Genomic DNA, 22,185 nt, shown 5'->3' with positions numbered 1-22,185 from the left:
TTATGCATATTGTACGTTTTGCAGGAAATGTGAATTTTAGGCTGGTCCCGAAGAGCTGTTCTGATGGCAACAGTGGGAGGCATCTCGCTGCCCTGCTGCCCAGTAATCTGCCACCGGAGGCAACTGCCTCACCGTGCCTCAACAGCCTGTTGAAGACTGTTCAAATTATATTACCAGGGTGAGTAATGGGGCATTAGTGGGGCCTACCTGCATTCAGCACCATGTCAGGAAGGAACGTACATGAGTAGGGCTTTCTTCTCCTCACAGTCGGGAATCCAGGGACCTTGACTGTGGGGAGTCAACATCTATATCCATTTCCATAGCTGTGTGTGTGTGTGTGTGTGTGTGTGTGTGTGTGTGTACACATTCCATGCAGATGTTCAACTTCAGGCCAGACTATGTCATACAATACATGCATAAGAACATAAGAACAGCCCTGCTGGATCAGGCCCAAGGCCCATCTAGTCCAGCATCCTGCCCCGCACAGCAGCCCACCAGATGCCCCTGGAAGCCACAGGCAGGAGTTGAGGGCATGCCCCCTCTCCTTCCGTTACTCCCCTGCAACTGGTACTGTGCGATTTGGCCCTGGGTGTATTTTTAACACTAAATAGAATCCACAGGGAGAGGAAGTGCTGATCAGGGCCGAGATCCCTGTGCATAAAGAGGGGGTACGTGCTGTACTCCTTTTCCCACATGCTGCAGTCCTGACTAAAATGGGGCCAGCTGTTGATCCCCAGAGGAAGTTCCCACTGGCACTCAACAGCAGTTGGTGCAGGTGCCGCCAGTGGGCACGGCGGGAGGCACCTTTAACTGTAAACTAGTAGGTGCTTACCTCTCCTCCTGCCGCACTGTAAACCCATAGGTGCTTACCATTCCTCCCTCCACAAATGCGTAGAGGCCATTTACTAGCCACACAAATGGCCTCCGCTGGCTGAGTGGTGGAGCCAGTCCTCTGCCGCAATGGGTACTGGGCGCTCAGCTGCTGCTCCAAACAGCTTTCAGGTGCAGCGGAAGGAGAGGTAAGCACCTACTACTTTACAGGTAAAGGTGCCTCCTGCCGCCACCCCCCCCGGCGGTGCCCACACCAGCTGCCGCGGTTGCCACTGACAACGGAAATGTCCCTTTCACAGCTAATAACAGTTTCAAGGCACAATTATCATTGGGATGGTGCTGTGGCAGGCAAGGGCTAAATACCACTTGCCTGCACCCTACAGTCTTGATCACTATCAGCGGCTGCTATGTAGCTCAGAAAACACAAAGGCACACAGGGCCAAACAACTCATATATCATAACTTAGGGCATGTGGGTCAGAGACAGTGTCCCCTCTAAAGTGTGCGCTCACGCAAGTGTTTTAATGTCCGCTCGGTTAATTTTAGATTCCACTCAGGTTGACTCAGGAAGGTCCCCCTCTGAATGCATGTGTGCGCACACTGCCTTGAGACTGCCACCCAGAACAAAACTCATTCCACGCACAGGTGAAAAAAGTTAAAGAGAACACTGGTCAGTGGTGGGGCCTGCTGCTGTATTCACTCACCCTGGATATGTTGTCAGAATATTATTAAATTAAAAATATCTATATACTGCTTTTTAACAAAGACAAAAGGTTCACAAAGGAGTTTATATTGCAAAGGGATTGAAAAGATGGTTCCCTGTCCCCAAAGGGCTCACAATCTCATCAGAGGCGCTCTTACCCCTGGACTTCGGGGCCAAAGTCCAGGGCCTCCATAGCCCCTGCCGCCCCCCCCCCCCAATCCTCTTTAGTCTGTCCTGGGTGGTGTGGTCACCCAGCCGAGCATGATGGTGCTTAAATTTGCTGGGTGGAGGGGTTCCAAAGGCCTTTAGGTCCAGGCTCCAAAATTACCTAAGAATCTAAGAAGAGACATAAGGGAGGCATCAGGAACAGCCACTGGAGGGATGCTGTTGAATAGGACCAGCTGAATAAGGGGAGTTGCTCCCTCTCCACTTGAAAGGTGCCTCTCTACCCAGTTAGCAGGGGTGGAACAGGGCTGCACATAATTGTTTCACACATACACAGACATCACTTTATATCACCTGCATTCAAAAAGGTTGGGAACTCCTGCCCTAAGGGGAACTGCCTAGAGCAGGCCTGCTCAACTTTGCCCCCCCAGCTGTTTTTGGACTACAACGCCCATAATCCCCAGCCACAGTGGCCAATAGCCAAGGATTAGGGGAGTTGTAGGCCACCATCTGCAGGGGGGTGGGGGGCAAAGTTGAACAGGCCTGGCCTAGAGCCTCGGAGTCAAGCGGCATATACATTAAATAAATAAATAAAGTAACAAGCAAACAAATCGATATCTTCCAGCAGGTAGTGCCCACATGTAGTCACCCATCCAAATTCAGACCAGGGCAAACCCTGCTTAGCAATGGGGACCAATCATGCACACTACCACAAGAGCAGCTCTCCTCCTTGGTCATTATGAGCAGGCCAATGGCAACTGTTGTGTTGAGTGTTACACAATATTGGAAAAGGTGGAGTCTCCCAGGGGCGTAGCTAGGGGAGAAGGGGCCCGTGTTCATCCCTCTCTCTGGCGGCCCCCCCAGAGTGAGGGAGATAATGAAGAAAATAGGGAGGGAGGGAGGGAGCTAGAGGGCCCTCAGCAGCTGGGGGCCCATGTTCTTTGAACTCTTTCGCTCAGTTATAGCTACACCCCTGGAGTCTCCGTTCACTTCTTATGGGCAATCTCACAGGCACATGGAGGAGGCCGTAGCTCACTGGCAGAGCACCTGCTTTGGTCGGGCTGGGAGAGACCCCTGCCTGTAACCTTGGAGAGCCACTGCTGGTCAGTGTATCCAATACCAACTTAGATGGACCAATGATCTGACTAAGGTCTAAGGCAGCTTCCTATGTTCCTATGACATGTCAAAAGGGCATGTTTTGTCTCAGATGTCCTAGGCTAGACTGCACCTAGCCCTTGTATAGCTGCAAACTTTGAGCAATTTCTGGCCCATGAACTAACCGACCACATGGCAAATGTGTCAGAATGGCTGCCATGCAAATGAACACGTGTATGAAATAGTTTCTGGTTGTAGTGTGCGGTAGCTGCTGACCCTGGTCCACTGTTAAACTGCTCTAGGGTAATCCCGTTCTTGTCTGATCTGAGAACAGTTCTGGTCAAGAAGGGAAAATAATCAGTTCTGCCTATTAAAGAGAGCAATGGCACCGTATCTCTAAAAACTCCTGGGTGCCCAAAAGGCATCTATTAATTCACATGGACAGAATACATCGAGTGCCATTGTTTGCTTTGAGTAGAACATGGAGTAGAGAGAGTGGATGGAGAGAAAATTTTCTCCATCTCGTAGCACTAGAACTAGAGGTCATCCCATGAAACTGAAGGCCAGGAAATTTAGGACCAACAAAAGGAAGCACTTTTTCACACAGCACATAATCAGTCTGTGGAATTATTTGTCATGGGATGTGGTAATGGCCACCAGCTTAGATGGTTTTAAAAGGGGCTTGGACAAATTCATGGAGGAAAGGTCTATCAGTGGCTACTAGTCTGGTAGGCCACTAGGGATGTGCAAACAAGTTCAATGTTGAACGTGTTTGACGTTGAACCTGTTCGGTTTGATGGTTTGGGGTTGAACCAAATCATCCCCTGTTCGGTCTAACCCCAGACCGAACACCCCCCGATTGTTTGGGGGGTTCACGGACTTTTTTTCTTTTTAATTTATTTATTTTTGTTACTTACCCCCTTCGGGGGAGTTGTTGGAGGCTGTGGGGGTTGGGTGTCTGTGGAGGTTCCCCCTCCCCCCGCCGGCCTCCCTTGCAGCCCAAACCGTCCCATTCGGCTGGCTCTTCGGCCCATTCGGGCCTTCCCCCTCCAGTGCGGTGGCTATTTTGGAGGCCGCCGCACCTGCGCAATTGGCCTCTGCATGGCCTGGGTCACGCAGAGGCCAATTGTAGGCGTGGCAGCCTCCAAAATGCCCTCCACCGTGCTGGAGGGGGAAGGCCCAAATGGGCCAAAGAGCCGGCCAAAAGGGCCGGTTTGGGCTGTAAGGAAGGTTGGCAGGGGAAGGGGAACCTCCGCGGACCCCTCTGCCACCTCCAACAACTCCCCTGAAGGGGGTAAGTAACAAATTTGTATTTATTTTTTTTAAATGTTCATGAACCCCACCCCCCAGACCAAACCAAACCGGGGGGGGGGTTTCAAGGGGGTGCCAGACCTAACTGGCCCGGTCCAGTTCGAGTCCGGTCCGGACTCAAACTCAACCCGGCCAGCCAGTTCCGTGCACACCCCTATAGGCCACCTCCAGACTCAGAGGCACAATGCCTCTCAATACCAGTTGCAGGGGATCAACAACAAAAGAGAAGGCATGCCCTCACCTCTTGCCTGTGGGCTCCCCAAAGACATCTGGTGGGCCACTGAAACAGGATGCTGGACTAGATAGGGTTAGGATAAGTTACTCTGTTTCCACCACACCATATAGGATTTTAAGTAATTTCTGCAGCAGCAAGGGTAGTCAGGTTTAATAAGTTCTTTACTGTCAAAGGAGATCTTGGGCACTTAAAAAGTGACCTGAGAGAACCAAGCTTCTCATCTGTAGCTATCTCTTCATGCTTAATTATCAGAAGCTGGCCTTGATCCAACTCTGGTTTCATACACTGGAGGTTGTCAAAGGCTCCTCTGTTGTCAACAACGATTTTTAATTGCATGCAAGGCTTAGGTTTATACAATCTGCTCCTAAACAAAGCAAATTTGCTCTATCTTTTCATGGTCTGAATCAATATTACGAGGGTAAAATACTTGACATATGTTTGCTGGATTTATTATGGTAGAACATTTCCTTCTTTGTTCGCTGTAAAAGCAAAATATTTAATGACATGCATCACTACTCAGACCTTCCTTTCTCTTATGGAACATTAAACTAATTAGTAATGTCATTCTCAACCCTTGCAGGTAAAGAGATGTGAATATAGGAGACATGTCAACTCAGCCTCTAGGAAATGACTCTTGCACATTACTGAACTGCAAAACGTGTATGTATATATATATATATATATATATATATATATATATATATATATATATGATTTTATGTAATACATTAAAAACTGGCTGCTTCCTATCTGTGAACCACTCCTCCCAACAGCCATTGGCTGATGTGCTATGAGTCATAGACTGTTCGCAAATATTCTAAATGCCATGGAGTAAAGGTCAGTCGCACAGATTGTTAAACCAGAGTATAGTGGTTGTGTGGGAAGTAGATGGTCAGTTTGGGTGGGGCGGGAGGAGCTCACAAGATATAGGGACAAGATATAATCTTTGCCTTTTGTAAAAAAAAAAAAAAAAAGGATGCAGAGAGAAGAGGGCATGAATTTCAAATACGCTCTGTGCAGTTTACATGGAGCTTCCATTGAAGGCAGCCAAGAAATGTCAAGTGGTTCAAAATTCAGCTGGCAAGGTGACTTGGAGAACATATAATACAATTCTACAACTACTAAAGTAAAGTGTGCCATCGAGTTGATTTTGACTCCTGGCGCCCACAGAGCCCTGTGGTTGTCTTTGGTAGGATACAGCAGGGGGTTTACTATTGCCATACCAGCCGGGATTCGAACTGGCAACTTTCTGCTTGTTACTCAAGCATTTCCCCACTACTACTAGGTACCTAATGATGTAGCGGGAAAATGACTTGATTAGCAAGCCAGAGGTTGCCTGTTTGAATCCTCGCTGGTATGTTTCCCAGATTATGGGAAACACCTATATCGGGCAGCAGCGATATAGGAAGATGCTGAAAGGCATCATCTCATACTGCACGGGAGATGGCAATGGTAAACCCCTCCTGTATTCTACCAAAGAAAACCACAGGGCTCTGTGGGAGCCAGGAGGTGACACCGACTCGACAGCACACTTTAATTTACCTTTACCTTTACTACTACTAAACTCTGAATTTACAGTAATTGACATGCCATGCAAGGCAATGTGGTTGCTTCTGAACCTGTGCCACTGCAAACCTCTAAAGCAGGGCTGCACAACTTTGGCCCTTCTGCAGTTTTTGGTCTACAACTTTCATCATCCCCAGCCACAATGGCCAATATCCAGGAGTGATGGGAGATGTAGCCCAACATCTGTAGGAGGGCCAGAGTTGAGCAGCCCTGATCTAAAGCAACGTCAATGGTGTTGCGGAACAGGGCTAGTTTGCCACGACTTAAAATCGCGCAATCACACTTCAACGGTGCTGCTACTTCCATTGTTTCCAATGGACAAAGCACCGCAGAAGTGAAATTGCTCAATCTTAAATAGTAGCCGATGAACCCTGTTCTGCAACACCATGGGCCTTGCTTTAGACACTTGTGGCATGGGTGGTTCAGAACCAAGTACCTTGCCAAACACATTTCCCAAGTTCAGTTCAAATACGGCATGTTATTTTTTACAGTCCTTCATAGCCTTTGACCAAATATCTTAAGAACCGCCTTCTCCCATATGAACCTGTCCGAGCATTAATAAAACTATTAATAATGTGAAATGTTCCCTTTGAGGAGATTTACCAGGTTTCTTCTTTCCTTGCCTTCAGGTGGGTAGAGAGATCTACTTGTTCCAGTAGCCTTTCCATCTATGATGGCTGTCGCACTGCAGTTTTTTGTATGACTTATTGATGATGCCATCTGTGCTTTGGTTATGATGTTTAAATGTTATTTTTTTTTAAAATTGATTTAACATGCTTATGTCTCGTGGTTACATGTTTTAATTGGGTTGCTAGCTGCTTGGAATCTGTTCCATAGAAAAGCACTATATAAATATATTTAAATAAAATGAATAAACATTGATTCAGTACTAACCAGAAAAAAATATGCCCTGTGGTTTCTAGCCGTATAGCACATGTCTAAAAATATCTGTTTTTCAGAGAGTGTCCTGTTCATAAAGGATCCATATTAATCATCAAGGAATTACAGTCTGTTGTGGTGAAAGAGATGCCTAAGTCCATGCACGTGATTCTAAGGGCTGCTTCACACATACAGGTTCTGATAATGTGAAAGGAATTGAAATGCAATCTAGTCTGGTTAAGGCTTTGTTGATGTTGATTGTTAATACAGTACTGTCACTTTAAAAAGCAAAGCATAGTGGAACTCTGGGGGAAAGGAAAGAAAAACCCCAGAATAGTTTTAGAGTTGGCCTAGACACAGAGCAACCAGGTTGTAAAAATTTGTACACCGCCTCGAGCTGTACATATCAGGTGATATAAAAATATGACAGACAGACAGACAGATAAAATCTGTTTAGTTGTGAAGCAATAAAACTTCTGGGTTTTTTTCAGAATCTCCATGGATTGTGGTGTAACATTTTGGCAAGCCAGGCAGGAGGGTGAATTTAACAGACATCACCCGCAAGAGACGAATTTATCCAGTTCTGGAGCACTGAGTGCTACAAGGGAGAATTTTGAAGACCATAATACAGTCAGAGGGGCCTTGTTAAGAACTGCACAGGCAAGAGGCATTATGGCTGATAATGAGAAGGCCTGATGATGATAATGATAATGATGATGATGATGATGATGATGATGATGATGAGCTGATATTGAACAATGGCTAACAACTGGGAAAACTCATCTCATCATGAAAGACCCAGCAAAAGGTGCAGTTCCAAGTAATTATAGACTGATAACCTGCCTGCCAACCATGTTCAGATTATTAACTGGAATAATAGCAGATGAAGTGATGCAACACTTATTAACTAACAAACAGCTTCCAGTTGAACAGAAAGGAAATTGCCCGAACACCAGAGGCACAAAAGACCAGCCGCTGATTGACAAAATGATTTTAGAAAATTGCAAGAGAAGAAAAACCAATCTAAGTGTTGCATGGACTGCCTACAAGAAAGCCTTTGACTCATTGCCTCACACATGGATACTAAAATGATTAGAAACAACTGGTGTCAGCAAAAACATTCAGATATTTATTTTAAAAAGCAATGAACATGTGGAGTACACAGTTAACAATCAATGGCGAGACACTTGGACAGGTTAGCATTAGAAGAGGCATTTTCCAAGGGGACTCACTATCCCCTCTGTTGTTTGTAATTGCCATGACCCCACTTTCACAAATGCTAAACAAAACAGGCCTTGGATACCAAACATCTAAAACATCAAGTCAAATCAACCATCTGCTGTACATGGATGATCTGAAGCTGTATGGAAAGTCCCAGTCAGAAATTGAATCACTGCTAAACACTGTCTGTATATTCAGTAGCAATATAACAATGGAGTTTGGACTAGACAAGTGTGCTGCATTAATAATGAACAGAGGGAAAATAAGAAAAACAGAAGGAATAGAACTGCCCAATGGAAGCAAGATCAAGAACCTGGAAGAGAAAGAACATTACAAATACTTGGGCATTCTCCAGGCTGATAACATCGCACACACTGAAGTTAAAAGAAAAATTGGAAGTGAATACATCAGGAGAGTTAGAAAAATCCTCAAGTCTAAACTCAATGGCGGGAACACCATACAAGCCATAAACACCTGGGCTATACCTGTTATCAGATACACTGCAGGAATAATAGACTGGAGCCAGGCAGAGCTAGAGACGCTAGATCGTAAGACCAGGAAGATCATGACCATCAATCATGCTCTGCACCCCCGCAGTGATGTCGATAGGCTATACCTCCCTCGCAGCTCAGGTGGAAGAGGAATGCTGCAAGTCCATCAAACAGTAGTGGAGGAGAAAAGAGGCCTTGAAGAATACATAAAGGACACTGAAGAAGATGCACTTCAAATGGTCAATAACGCAAAACTATTCAACACCAATGAAAGAAAGCAGGCCTACAAGAAAGAACAAGTCAAGAACCGAGCAGAAAAATGGAAAAATAAGCCCCTGCATGGTCAATATTTGCACAATACAAGTGGGAAATCAGACATCACCAAGACCTGGCAATGGCTTAAGAATGGCAACTTGAAGAAAGAAACAGAGGGTTTAATACTGGCTGCGCAAGAACAGGCACTAAGATCAAATGCAATAAGAGCCAAAGTCGAAAAATCTACAACAAACAGCAAGTGCCGCCTTTGTAAAGAAGCAGATGAAACAGTGGACCACCTAATCAGCTGTTATAAAAAGATCGCACAAACTGACTCCAAAGAAAGGCATGACAAGGTAGCAGGGATGATACACTGGAACATCTGCAAAAAAGACAAGCTACCTGTAGCCAAAAATTGGTGGGACCATAACATTGAAAAAGTTGTAGAAAATGAAGATGTAAAAATATTATGGGACTTCCGACGACAAACAGACAAACATCTGCCACATAATACACCAGATATAACTGTAGTTGAGAAGAAAGAAAAACAAGTTAAAATAATCAACATAGCAATACCAGGGAATAGCAGAATAGAAGAAAAAGAAATAGAAAAAATCACCAAATACAAAGATCTACAAATTGAAATTGAAAGGCTGTGGCAGAAAAAGACCAAAATAATCCCAGTGGTAATTGGCGCCCTGGGTGCAGTCCCAAAAGACCTTGAAGAGTACCTCAACACCATAGGGGCCACAGAAATCACCATCAGCCAATTACAAAAAGCAGCTTTACTGGGAACAGCCTATATTCTGCGACAATATCTATAACAACAGCAACAACACTGACAATAAGATTCAGCCATCCCAGGTCCTTGGGAAGGACTCGATGTCTGGATAAAACAAACCAGTCAATAACACCTGTCTGACTGTGTAAACAAGAAATTATTATTATTATTATAAATCATGCAAGTGTCCTGCCTCTTCCGCAGTCAGTATATGTTGCAGGGAATTATGGAAACCTATCCATGATCCTTGTTACGAACATAGGAACATAGGCAGCTGCCTTATACTGAGTCAAACCCTTGGTCCATCTAGCTCAGTATTGTCTACCCAGACTGGCAGCGGCTTCTCCAAGGTTGCAGGTAGGAGTCTCTCAGCCCTGTCTTACAGATGCCAGGGAGGGAACTTGGAACCTTCTGCATGGGAACCTTCTTCCCCATCCCCTAAGGGGGATATCTTACAGTACTCCCATGTAATCTCCAATTCAAATGCAACTCGGGTGGACTCTGCTTAGCAAAGGGGACGATTCATGCTTGCCACCACAAGACCAGCTCTCTCCTCCCTTAAGTCCAACACTTGCACATGTAGACCAAGAATGCAAGAGACTCAGCAACTTTGAGTGTCCGCTGAGACAAACAGGCTTCTAGCAAGAGTCCATCTTTGTTCATTGCACTAGTGGAGTGTTAGTCTGGATGTCAGTCATTGCCTTCAAGCCCTGCTTGTGAACTTCCTAGAATCATTTGGCCATAAGGGCAAGAGGATGCAGAACTAGATTGATCTGATCCAGTAGGCCTCTCCTCTTTTTTTTCCTTCTCTCTCTCTCTCTCTCTCTCTCTCTCTCTCTCTCTCTCTCATATTTCTATACGGCATGATATATGTATCTCTAGGTGGTTTCTTGTGTTCTTAAACTGTGGTCACGTGTCATGAAACTAGATCCAAGAGCACTTTGGCTGGACTAATGCAGTGGGAATAAGAGGCTAGTTCAGAAACTACTGACAGAAATCTCTGTTTTCTATCTATGCATTTTTGACAGAGTGTAAGCGAGATGCTTGGCAATTCACGCAATTAATTTCAGGCTGCTGTAAGCGCAGTCAAGGCAAAGGAAATCAAAGGGATTCAACATCACTTTACTGTTGACCTAAAAACGACAACAAGAGATGAATTCCCTTTAACAATGCAGATGGGTGGCGGTCTGGTCTTTGAAGCAGTTATATTTAGGGGTGGATATGCTTATGTTTTGACAACTGAGACATACTTCACTTGCACGGTGAAAACAGCCCTTCACGCGGGAAAGCAGGAGACCGAGGAAATACAGGCTTGTTGCCTGCCCCACTCTCTTGAAGCAATTGAGTCAGCTCTCATGGAAAGGGAGGGGTCCATTGCTGCCCCATGGCAGAGCACATGATTTGTCTGCAGATGGCCTCGGGTTTAATTGCTGCCGTCTTCAGTTGAACTATCTCAGGAATCAAGACTGGGAAAGACCTCTGCTTCGGATCTGGAAGAGATGCTGCCAATCAGAATTGACAGTGCGAGCATGGATGGGCCAGTGATCTGTCTCAGATTCACATGTTTCCATCTCCCTATTCAGACATGATGTTCAACACTCATACAACAAGTGTGCAGCATACACGTGTACAGATTTGTACACAGGGAGAGTTGTCCTCATGTTATGTTGAAAACAGCCACAGCAGTACACTTCCTCTCCGAGCCATGCATTTGAGAGGCCTGTGCCCAGGTCCACTGTTTAAATGAATGCAGGTACAGTCATTCGCACAAAAACACATACAAGCGTACAGACATCTGTACACTCATTCAACATAATGTCTGAATAAGCTTCCTAAGTATCTCAGAGTCAGCTTTTCCTAGAGTGGAAGCAGGACATTTTGGTGACAGTTCATATGAGATACCAGCTCTGTAAGTAAGGGTCATGCAGATATTAGAGTCATAGTCTGGGGACCCAAGATGGGGAACCCTGGCTTTAAGCATGTTGTTGGGGGTAAGGCAAATTATGCCATCAAGTCGATTTTGACTCCTGGCACCCACAGAGCCCTGTGGTTTTCTTTTGGTAGAATACAGAAGTGGTTTAACATTGCCTCCTCCCGCGCAGTATGAGATGATGCCTTTCAGCATCTTCCTATATGGCTGCTGCCCGATATAGTACTAGCAGGGATTCGAACCAGCAACCTTCTGCTTGTTAGTCAAGCATTTCCCCACTGAGCCATTAGGTGGCAGCATGCTTTTTATTCAATAAATTGCAGCTGGATTAATACTCCGCGTGGACTGGGACCATAGTGTGGAGGGAAGGGGGATTAACCTTCTGCCCCTGCCACAGCCCTGATATAGATCCTGCCAACCACCAGCAGCAGCTATTTGGCCTGGTGGGAAAGCAGTCCCAGGGGCCCCTAATCTAGATCAGGGTTGTGTTGGGAGCAGAGACTAAAGCCCCCTCGTTCCACACCATGGTCCCAATCCATGGGAGGCCAATTTGGCTGCTATTTACCAACTCAAAGGCATGCTAGCTCTAATCACGTGCCTAAAATCTTGTCTTGAGGCTGACCATAAGAGTCCTGCATGTGACATGGTAGCTTCATGTCTGGAGCTCCCCGTGTTGTTTTCCTTCTCAAAAAGGAGCCATGGGGAGAGGAGGGTTCTTTTGATTTGAGGCTGTGGCTTGGTGGCAGCGATCTACCCCTTTCTTCTACACCCTAACATCAATCCAAATTGCCCCCTCAAATCTGCTATTATTAACCCCTGAAGGGGAAACATACAGACAAGAAAATTATGCCCCTTCGGTGACTAACAGCAGCTTGAAGGGGGCCTTTAAGTTAAGACCTTAATGCTGATGCAAAGGGTTGACCCCCCCTCCCCTACACTGTGACTCCCACCCACTGTGAACTACCCCACATGGATGCTTTTTGAAATAGAAAAAGTCTTCCGGAGCTCCCATAGCATCTCTTGTTGGCCCTGGCACAGGCTGATTAAATGCACACTCTTTTAGCATGGTGACATTCACGGAAGCTCCAGCATCACCAATGCATATCACTGGAGCCAGAGTGAGGCCAGGGAAGAAAATGCTACAGACGTGTGATGTGTAGGTGCAGTCCTTTCACAAGGTGAGGCACGGCGGTTGCCTCTGACAACAGATTATTAGGGTGCCCGCAGAGCAGCAAGAGTCTCCCCTCCCCACAACAATGGAGCAGCAATTCAGGACGAGTCTGTCCCTTGCCAGTTCTGCAAGGAGCATTTTGCAAAGCATGCAAGGAACCCAGTAAGTTGCCTTCCACTGAGTCAGACCATTGGTCCATCTAGCTCAGTATTGGCTACACAGACTGGCAGCAGCTTCTTCAAGTTTGCAGGCAGGAGTTTCTCTCAGCCCTACCTGGAGATGCCGTCTTGGAGCCTTCTGCATGCAGGCACGCAGATGCTCTTCCCAGAGCAGCCCCATCCCCTAAGGGGAATGTCTACATGCTCCCATGTAGTCTCCAATTCAAATACAAACCAGGGTGGCCCCGACTTAGCAAAGGTGACCAGTCATGCTTGCTACCACAAGACCAGCTCTCCTCCCCTTTCCTTCCCTCCTCTCCACCCCCTGCCACTTTTAAAGCCCGCAAGGGTTGGTTTTGAAAGGTGGTTCGCCCCCACCTGGGGCATGGGGAAGTAAGCTTTGGGGCCAGCCCTGGTGGAGTGTGTGAGCAGTCCACAAGGCTTGCCTTGAAAGCATCTGAGAGACTCTTCCAAGCTAACATGCAACACCAGACTTGTACGTACTGTTCTGGGCTGTGGGTCAGACAATTTTCCATATGCGTGACAACTTGTTTCTACAGCAGAAGGTCTTTCCGTGGTTCATCTCAGTTGCCCGGAATTGCCTCAGTTCACTGTATCTCTTTCCACATAGCCCCATGTCAGGCCCTATATCTCCTGACTCCAAGCATGGATTCTTGACAAATGTTGGATATTCACAAGTTGGACTGGACTTCTAGCAAACTAGTAAGCTTCCCATAGGAGACAGTACAACAGCTGTGTGGCATTACATATTTCAGTGGTGTCTGCAGTCTCGCTTTTTCTCGCTTACAGAGTGTGCTCTGAAAACAGGGATTCCCCTGTGGTGGACCAAAGAACAAAATTGTTCATTGCAAGAGCCTTGAGGATGTTGCTGCCGGCCATGGATGATGACGACGACGACACAGCCCAGGGGAGAACAAAGTCAATGCTTGTGGATAAAAAAGTAACAAGACCATTTCCAGCAAAACCTTTCGACGGTGTGTGCTTCTGCAAAAACATGGGGGTTGGTGCAAGACTGGTTGCCTGATGATTCTCAGCCAATAAGCAACTCCACCTTTATTGTTCATTGGCTATACTTAGAGAAGTGAAGGCCTGGGGGGCAAATGGGGATAACTGGGGCGGGGGTTTTTCTTCATTTTTTCCTGGGGGGAAATAGTGTGTGTGGGGGGGGAGGGGGTTCCAGTTTTTTTCCAGGCCTTCACATCCTTAGCTGTACCGTGATGTGTATGGAGGTAGAACTGCTAATGGCAAAGGCAGGCATAACATTCTTAAGCACTGACCTTCCTTGCTTTCACCCTGCATCTGAGGAAGTGGATTATAACCCATGAATGCTCATGCATTAAATTATTAGTCTAAAAAGTGCTGCCTTATTCCCCTTTTTGTCCTCAAGAATGGTGGCGGCTTTTCAGATTCCTGACATATGGGCACATCTCGCAGGGACGCAAGAAGCCAGTGAACAGGCTGACCAGAGGCTTACAGGGCTGGAGACTGGAATTGGAGCAAGACCAGCGTCAGGCACGGATGGTTAGCTGGAGCAACAGACTGAGGAGCAGCCTCTCCAGGGACATAGAGACACAGGAAGCTGCCTTATACCTCATCGGGCCATTGGTCCATCTAGATAACGAGTCATGCATCCCTAGAGGGGGAACAATTTCAGATTCGAAGGAGAGAGATTTTAGAAGTAGGGGAAGGGCACAATTCACATCAAGCTTCATGAGGCTTCTGGACCCTTAGGAACATAGAAAGCTGCCATATACTGAGTCAGACTATTGGTCTATCTAGCTCAGTATTGTCTTCACAGACTGGCAGCAGCTTCTCCAAGGCTGCAGGCAGGAATCTCTCTCAGCCCTATCTTGGAGAAGCCAGGGAGGGAACTTGGAACCTAGATGCTCTTCCCAGAGCGGCTTCATCCCCTGAGGGGAATATCTTGCAGTGCTCACACTTCTAGTCTCCCATTCAGATGTAACCAGGGCAGACCCTGCTTAGCTAAGGGGACAAGTCATGCTTGCTACCACAAGACCAGCTCTCCACCCTTCATTGCCTGCCTTTAAGAATCCTTTGAGAACTTTTGTTGCAGTTAACTTTTTTTTTAAACTTACAGCCTTTGAAATGGTTGTGCTTTCATTGCTACTATTGGTTTGCTGGCAGCTGCTTTTGTATTGTTAGTTTCATATATGAAATCTTGCAAGATGCCCTTGAGTACACATATGTATAGAAAGACAATACTGTACATAAATTCTGAAATGAACAGAATAGGATATTCAAGTTTAAATTTCTAGAAACAGGTATCTTTTAAGAGCATTTGTGGTGGTAGTGGTGACTGATTATCTAGAAATAGACTCTATCTATCTATCTATCTATCTATCTATCTATCTATCATCTATCTATCTATCTATCTATCTAAGGCGTACCTGTCACTAATCCCTTGCATGGCAGCTCTCGTGAGAGTTTGTGAGCAAGCTGCCGACAGGCAGAGAGGAAAGTGGCGCTGCCGATGGACAGGCTTGTGGGCAAGGCAGGAGACAAAATGACAGTCGGGGGGGAGGAAATGGCGGCAGAAGGTGGGCGGGGGAAGAAAACAGTGCAGGCGGGCAGGGAAGAAAACAACACTGGGTGGGAGAACAACAGTGGGTGGGAGGGGTAGACTAGAGAACAGTGGGTAGGCTAGAGAACAAGTGATAGAGAATAAGGGGTAGAGAACAAGGGGTAGACTAGAGAACAGTGGGTAGGCTAGAGAACAAGGGGTAGAGAATAAGGGGTGGAGAACAAGGGGTAGAGAATAAGGGGTAGACTAGAGAACAGTGGGTAGGCTAGAGAACAAGGGGTAGAGAATAAGGGGTAGAGAACAAGGGTAGAGAACAAGGGGTAGACTAGACAACAGTGGGTAGGCTAGAGAATAAGGAGTAGAGAATAAGGGGTAGAGAACAAGGGGTAGAGAATAAGGGGTAGAGAACAAGGGGTAGACTAGAGAACAGTGGGTAGGCTAGAGAACAAGGGGTAGAGAATAAGGGGTAGAGAATAAGGGGTAGAGAACAAGGGGTAGACTAGAGAACAGTGGGTAGGCTAGAGAACAAGGGGTAGAGAATAAGGGGTAGAGAACAAGGGGTAGACTAGAGAACAGTGGGTAGAGAACAGTGGGGCTCTCCCAATGAAGGGAGGGGTAGACTAGAGAACAGTGGGAGAACGGTGGGTGGGAGAACAACATCTCAAAAACAACAGTGGGTGGGAGGACAACAGTGGGTGGGAGGGGTAGACTAGAGAACAGTGTGTAGGCTAGAGAACAAAGGGTAGAGAATAAAGGGTAGAGAATAAGGGGTAGACTAGAGAACAGTGGGTAGAGAACAGTGGGGCTCTCCCAATGAAGGGAGGGGTAGACTAGAGAACAGTGGGAAAACAGTGGGTGGGAGAACAACATTTCAAAAACAACAGTGGGTGGGAGGGGTAGACTAGAGGCGCAGATGCTCTGTGCCTGGCCCAGCTAGTATTTTATTTTTACCATCTATGGCCACTTAGATGCTTTAAAAGGATGCCTCTGAATACCAGCTGCAGGGGAGCAACAGCAAGAGAGGGGACATGCCTTCATCTCTTACCCATACCTTCTCAGAGGCTTCTGATGGACCACTGTGTGAGACAGGATGCTGGACTAGATGGACCTTGAGCCTGATCCAGCAGGGCTGTTCTTATGTTCTTATGTGGTGATGGCCACTAGCTTGGATGGCTTTATAAGGGGCTTAGACAAATTCATGGAGGACAAGTCTGTCAATAACTACTAGTCTGGTGGCTATAGGCCACCTCCAGACTCAGAGGCAAGACGTCCCTAAATACCAGTTGCAAGGAGAGCAACAGCAAGAGAGACGGCATGCTCTCAGGTCTTGCTTGTGGGCTTCCCAGTGGCATCTAGTGGGCCACTGTGTGAAACAAGATGCTGGACTAGATAGGCCTTGGGAGTGATCTAGCAGAGCTGTTCTCATGTTCTTAGAAAGAGACACAAATGACAGAGGATGAGGAAAAGAGTGGAAACTGGGGTAGAATATTTCTTAATCAAGATATAGGTGCACCTGAAAAATTATCACATGCCCCATTGCCACCCCTAACTGGCACTCCTGAACCACTATTCCAATAATATCATGTATTCCACCTTGTCGCAGATGAAAATAGGGGCACGCTTGGAATGCTCCTGTTCTCATGCCAAGGATCACTTAGTGAGCCCCCCCCACACACACACACATCACACATTGCTAAATACCCTTCTTTGCCTGCCATTGTGGCTCAGAATGGTGGGAATTGTAGTCCAACAACATCTGGCAACTCAAGGCTGGGAACCCCTGCTGTATCCATTGATTCTTGTCCTTCACTGATTGACATGGCAACAGGATGCTTGTTACACTGTAGTCGAGAGGGGGTACTTTGTCCTACAGTCTCCTATCAATAGTTCAGCATAGACTTCATCTGTACCTGCAGTGTGTGTGAAATGGTCAGCTGCTTGCTGGGTGTTGCCTTGAGTGCTCATGTGCACACCTGCATCTGCATGTGCACCAGCAACAGGATGCATCCCCTCACCCACTCAGATGGACTTCCTTGGGCAGGGGTTCCATCCCAAGCTTGGGCCCCCAGATGTTGCTGGGCCATCACTCCCATCACCAGCCATTGTGGCTGGGGATGATGGGAGTTGTAGTCCAAGAGCACCTCGGGATGCAAGGTTGGAAACCCTGCTCTAGAGTGCCTAAGCAGCGTCCTGAAGGATAGCAACTCAGAGCAGCCCCACTAACAACCTTTTAACAGGGCAGATCCAGGGGGCAAAAGCGGGGACAGCGATTTTGCAGGGACAGATCACAGAAGGCAGGGAGAGCCTGCTTCTAAACGGAGGCCACTAGAGCAATCAGCGCCTTCCCTTGCCCGAAACAACTCGATGTGCTGGGCTGGCTCAGAGCTGGCCGTTCAGCCTGGACCTGCAGCAGCAGCTCTGCAGCAGACGAGCTGACCTGTGGCACAGTCGGGGTCGGGAAAGAACACCGCGTTCTGCTCCTTCTCGCCCCGAACTGCGGCGTGCCAGGCGGGCGGGCTGAAGCGGCTGCCGCCGTTGCTCCTGGCTCGCTGGGGTGCAGCGCTGTCCTAATGCCGCGCTTGCTCGGACTCAGTTAAGTGGCAGTCTTGGAGCAGGAGGGTGAGGCAGAGCCTCCTCGCGCCTGGCGATCTGCAACGGCGAGCAAAGGAGATCCTGGCCGTACCCTTCCTGGGAGGCAGATGGCTTCCTCCTGACGCGGTTTCCGGAGGGGAGGGGGAGGGGATATATAAATGAGGGTGGTTGCTGCAGTGCCCCGTCGGGGATCATCAGCAAAGGCTTTGGAGGAGGAGGATCTAGGGAAGGGCACGGCACGGCCGCGCGCTGGTTAATCTGCCTCCCAGCTCAGCCCTCGCCCAATGTCACCGGTCGCCTGCCTGCATCCAAGTCCCGCCGCCAACTGCTGCCTTTAAAGCCCAGACGTCAGCAATAGCGCCAAGGCAGAGCCGGGCTCCCCCTCAGCCTGCGGTCCGGCTTTCCAGCACCATGAGCCGCACAGGATCCTTGGCTGTCCTCCTCCTCCTCCTCGCAGTGCAAGGTAAGCCAAAGGGCGGGAAGGGGCTGAATTGGCCTCTCGTTCCCGCGTCGGGCCAATGGAACTTGCCTCGGGCCGCCGGGCGCACGGGCTGTCCTTTTCAGCACCAAGGACAGAGCCGCGGCGCCTTTGGCTTCCTGTGGCCGTCCTCGCCCTGTCCTGCAAAAGTGGTGAGCGCGCATCTGGAGATGCGGGTGGAAACTGACCCGGACGGCGGTGGGGCAAGTTCTGTATCTGGAAGGGGGTGATGTGAGGGCTGGGATCAGACGCACGCTGTGTCTGTGTGAAGAAACTTAAGTGGATTGACACAAAAGTATAACAGGATCTTAGTTGATCTGCAAGGTCATTTTTACCCTAGGAAACTTTTTAAAACACTCTCTGCCTTTTGCAAAGCACTCGGCTCCTTTTCAACTGCTTGTGTTGTTGTGGTTGCCTAAAAAAAACACACCACAAATTTCCTGGGCAATTTTTTGGTCTTTGTACACAAATCGCGGAGCCTCTCTTTCATCTAACCACCCATTCTCCCTCTCCCATCTACCTGCCTGTCTGGAAATCCATAAATAGTGCAGTCATGAACAGCGATTGGAACTGCTAACCTGGTTAGTCAGACTCAGGATGCTGAAAAGATTCCGCAACCTACTTCTGAATGATTTATTGCAGACCTCTTTTCCCTTATGAAATCATTACTGCAGTCTGCTTGCTTTCAGTCTCTAGATGCTTGTTTAAGCCATTTCCGACAGGAATCTAACACTCCCCCTGTTTTTAAAGTGCAGAAGATGAGAACAGATTAATGATGCTGGGTTTTGTTTTTTTGTGGCTTATGATCAAGTTTTATCCCAGCAGTGTGTCTTTCTGCCAACATCTCCCTCCCTCCCTCTCTTTTTACCTCCCTCTCCCTCCCACCCCAAATCTGGCTTGCATCGACTGAGTTTTGCATGCCTTCAGCCAGCTGGGTGCACCTGTTTCAGTGAATATGCAATCTTGAAGTATCCTTGTCTTTTTCTCTCTCTTGCAGTACTTTCACTTCCATTAACAAATCCAACAACTAAAGATGACACCAAGGTGAGTATATTTATTTATTACATTGCAAAATTTGCAAAACTGAACTGATTAAAATCCTGGGTGATGCTTTATGTTGCTGTTCTTGTAATAAATGTATGGGCCATGTTCTTGCCTGCCTGCTTGACAGCATCTCTGATATAGTAATTGAAATGTTAAGGAAAAATAACAAATGGCCTCTTGACAGGCTCATTTCACACATTACTTCTTTTAGATGTACACCTAAGCTTCCCTTAATTATTTTATTATTTTTATGTCCCACCCTTCTTTAAAGAAACTCAGGTTGGCATGCAAGGCCCCCCCCTTCCCACCCCCCACCCCACATTTTACCCTTACAACAAGCCAATGAGGTAGGTCAGACTAAGTGGTAGTGACTGGCCTACGGTCACCCATTGGATTTGTGGATGAGTGGGATTTGAACCCAGCTCTTCCCCAGCCAAGCCTGACACTAACCACTTTTTAAAGTGTACCTTGAGCAGTCAAGAGTGAATGCAACAAACCACTGGAAACCACAGTTTTGTTCTGGGGCACTTGTCCAAGCGTGGCTGTAATTCCTTATCAGATCTACATGTTGTGGCTGATCCAGGTTTGTTGTTTCATAATGCGTGAAATGGTCTGTCAGAGAAGAGCTTTCCCTGCCATGTTTTCTACCCCTCTTCCCATTCTGTGCGATCAAATGGCAGGTGTGTGATTATTTCTTCAATGAAGTTCCATAGCTGCTGTACATGCCTCTCTTGAGTACCTGAAGGGTTAGTGAATTAGCCTTCCAGTTAGATCCTGTATAGCTCCATAAGCCCATTGTGGGCTAACCTTAACCCCCTGCTGTTAAAGAGCTTAAGTGTTCCTGGGAACATCATCATTAACACTGATGTGCTGGTCTAAGCAAAAACCGATATTATACTTACGCCAATGGTTCAATGGATAAATAACAGATAAGAAGATAAATGTGTGTGCAGTACACACAGGGGGCATTGTGATATGGTTTCAAGAGAGAAAAATTCACATTTGAATAGGGGGTTGGCTAATGGGGCTGCTACAGCACACGGACGGACGGGGTGGGGGCGAGGAGAGATTAAGAGGCAAATGAATTCTAGTCAGTGCAGTGTAGCAAAAGGACTACTGGGAAGCATTAACAAATTCAGTTATATGTGTTGCTCCAGCCTTTATTTTAAAGGATGCATTTTTCTTCTCATTGGAGTTTTCTGTTGGAGATGCGGAGAGATAAAATCAGTGAAACAAATACGATGAATATTTATATTCTGCTTTTCAGCAAAAAGTTCTCAAAGCGGTTTGCATAAATATAAACAAACAAATAAATAAAATGGCTCCCCGTCCCCAAAGGGCTCACAATCTAAAAAAGAAACATAAGCTTGACACCAGCAACAGCGACTGGAGGGATGCTGTGCTGGAGATGGATAGGGACAGATGCTCTCCCCCTGATCAATAAAGAGAATCAACACTTTTAAAAGGTGCCTCTTTGTTCAGTTAGCAGGGGCAGAAACCCAAATCTGATTGAGAAAAATATGTATTAAATGAAACATATACATTTCTTAAGCCTAATTTACCTACTACTTTCTGAAGCCATTTGCTGGTACCTTCTCCAGTGCACCTGTCCTTTGCTTGTAGCAGATAGTGACCTGGCAGGTGGAAACTGAACTTCCGGAGGTTGGCGGGGCAGATAGACTGCCTTTGAAGCAACTGACTGGAGGAGATTCCTTTTCATACTTTTCAACCCTTTGAAGATATAGTCACATGCATAGATCTGTTGTGTGTGCATAATGACAGTGGATGTGAATGCAGATTCACATCCCCATCCTATGCACATTTGGAAAGCACTGAGTGGTTTGTATCCAAATTAGCACTATAGCCCTCTTCAGACAAATATGACGCAGGGGTCTGCAAATTCATGTGGGTTTTTGTGTGGATGGCTGTGCCTGCGTTCATTTTAAAAGTGGATCTGGGCACGGGTCTTTCAAATGCAGGGCAGAGATAGGCAGTGGACTGCTGTACCTGTGCTGAAAATAACATGTGGATAACTGTACCTGTATATACAGTACACTTATTATATGAGTGCTGGACATAACATGTGAATAAGGTTAATGTGGATACACAGCCCTGGGGAAAGACTTCAGTGAGAGAGTACATTCTTTGCATGCAAAAGGGCCCAGGTTCAATCCCTGGCATCTCCAGGAAGATTTAGGGAAAGCCCCACCAGAAAATATGCATAGTTACTGCCGGTTGATATAGACAGTTTTGGCCTAGATCAGGGCTGCTCAACTTTGGCCCTCCTGCAGATGTTGGCCTACAATTCCCATAATCCCTGGCTATTGGCCACTGTGACTGGGAATTATGGGAGTTGTAGTTCAAAAACATCTGGGGGGCCTAAGTTGAGCAGGCCTGGCCTAGATGGACCACTGGTCTGACTTAGTAGAAGGCAGCTTCAGATTACATCCATAGGTTCAACACTGGTCTGCATGTGTAGTTTCCGACCTGAGAGGAAATCCCATCACACATGTCTGTGGCAGTGTACAGAAGTTCTCTGTTCAGTCAGAGTGCTTGCATCAATCAGACAGTCGCTGTTGTATTGGCTCAACGAAGGTAAGATAAAAAAACAAGGAAAGCAAAATCCAAGCAGGGTTCAGTACAATGATCCAAGATATATACATCAAGAACTTTAGAAGTGAGGCCCTATACCAAGTGAATGTTTCATGACTACACAT

General features: G+C 46.9%; 1 protein-coding gene across 1 annotated transcript in view; it reads left to right on the top strand.

The window, feature by feature from the left end:
* The first annotated feature begins 17,905 nt into the window (after window positions 1–17,905).
* The window catches only part of CHGA (chromogranin A), a 35,540-nt gene continuing 31,260 nt past the window's right edge, over window positions 17,906–22,185 (top strand). The window contains exons 1-2 of the mRNA XM_053284959.1: window positions 17,906–18,409; window positions 19,422–19,468. Of these exons, the coding sequence (XP_053140934.1) occupies window positions 18,358–18,409; window positions 19,422–19,468 (99 nt within the window). The 5' untranslated portion in view covers window positions 17,906–18,357. The remainder of the gene's footprint in view (window positions 18,410–19,421; window positions 19,469–22,185) is intronic.

The sequence above is a fragment of the Hemicordylus capensis genome, chromosome 1, assembly GCF_027244095.1.
Source record: "Hemicordylus capensis ecotype Gifberg chromosome 1, rHemCap1.1.pri, whole genome shotgun sequence".
NCBI lineage: Eukaryota > Metazoa > Chordata > Lepidosauria > Squamata > Cordylidae > Hemicordylus > Hemicordylus capensis.
Note: the sequence above shows the minus strand (reverse complement) of the source record. Positions and strands in the feature narration are given on the sequence as shown.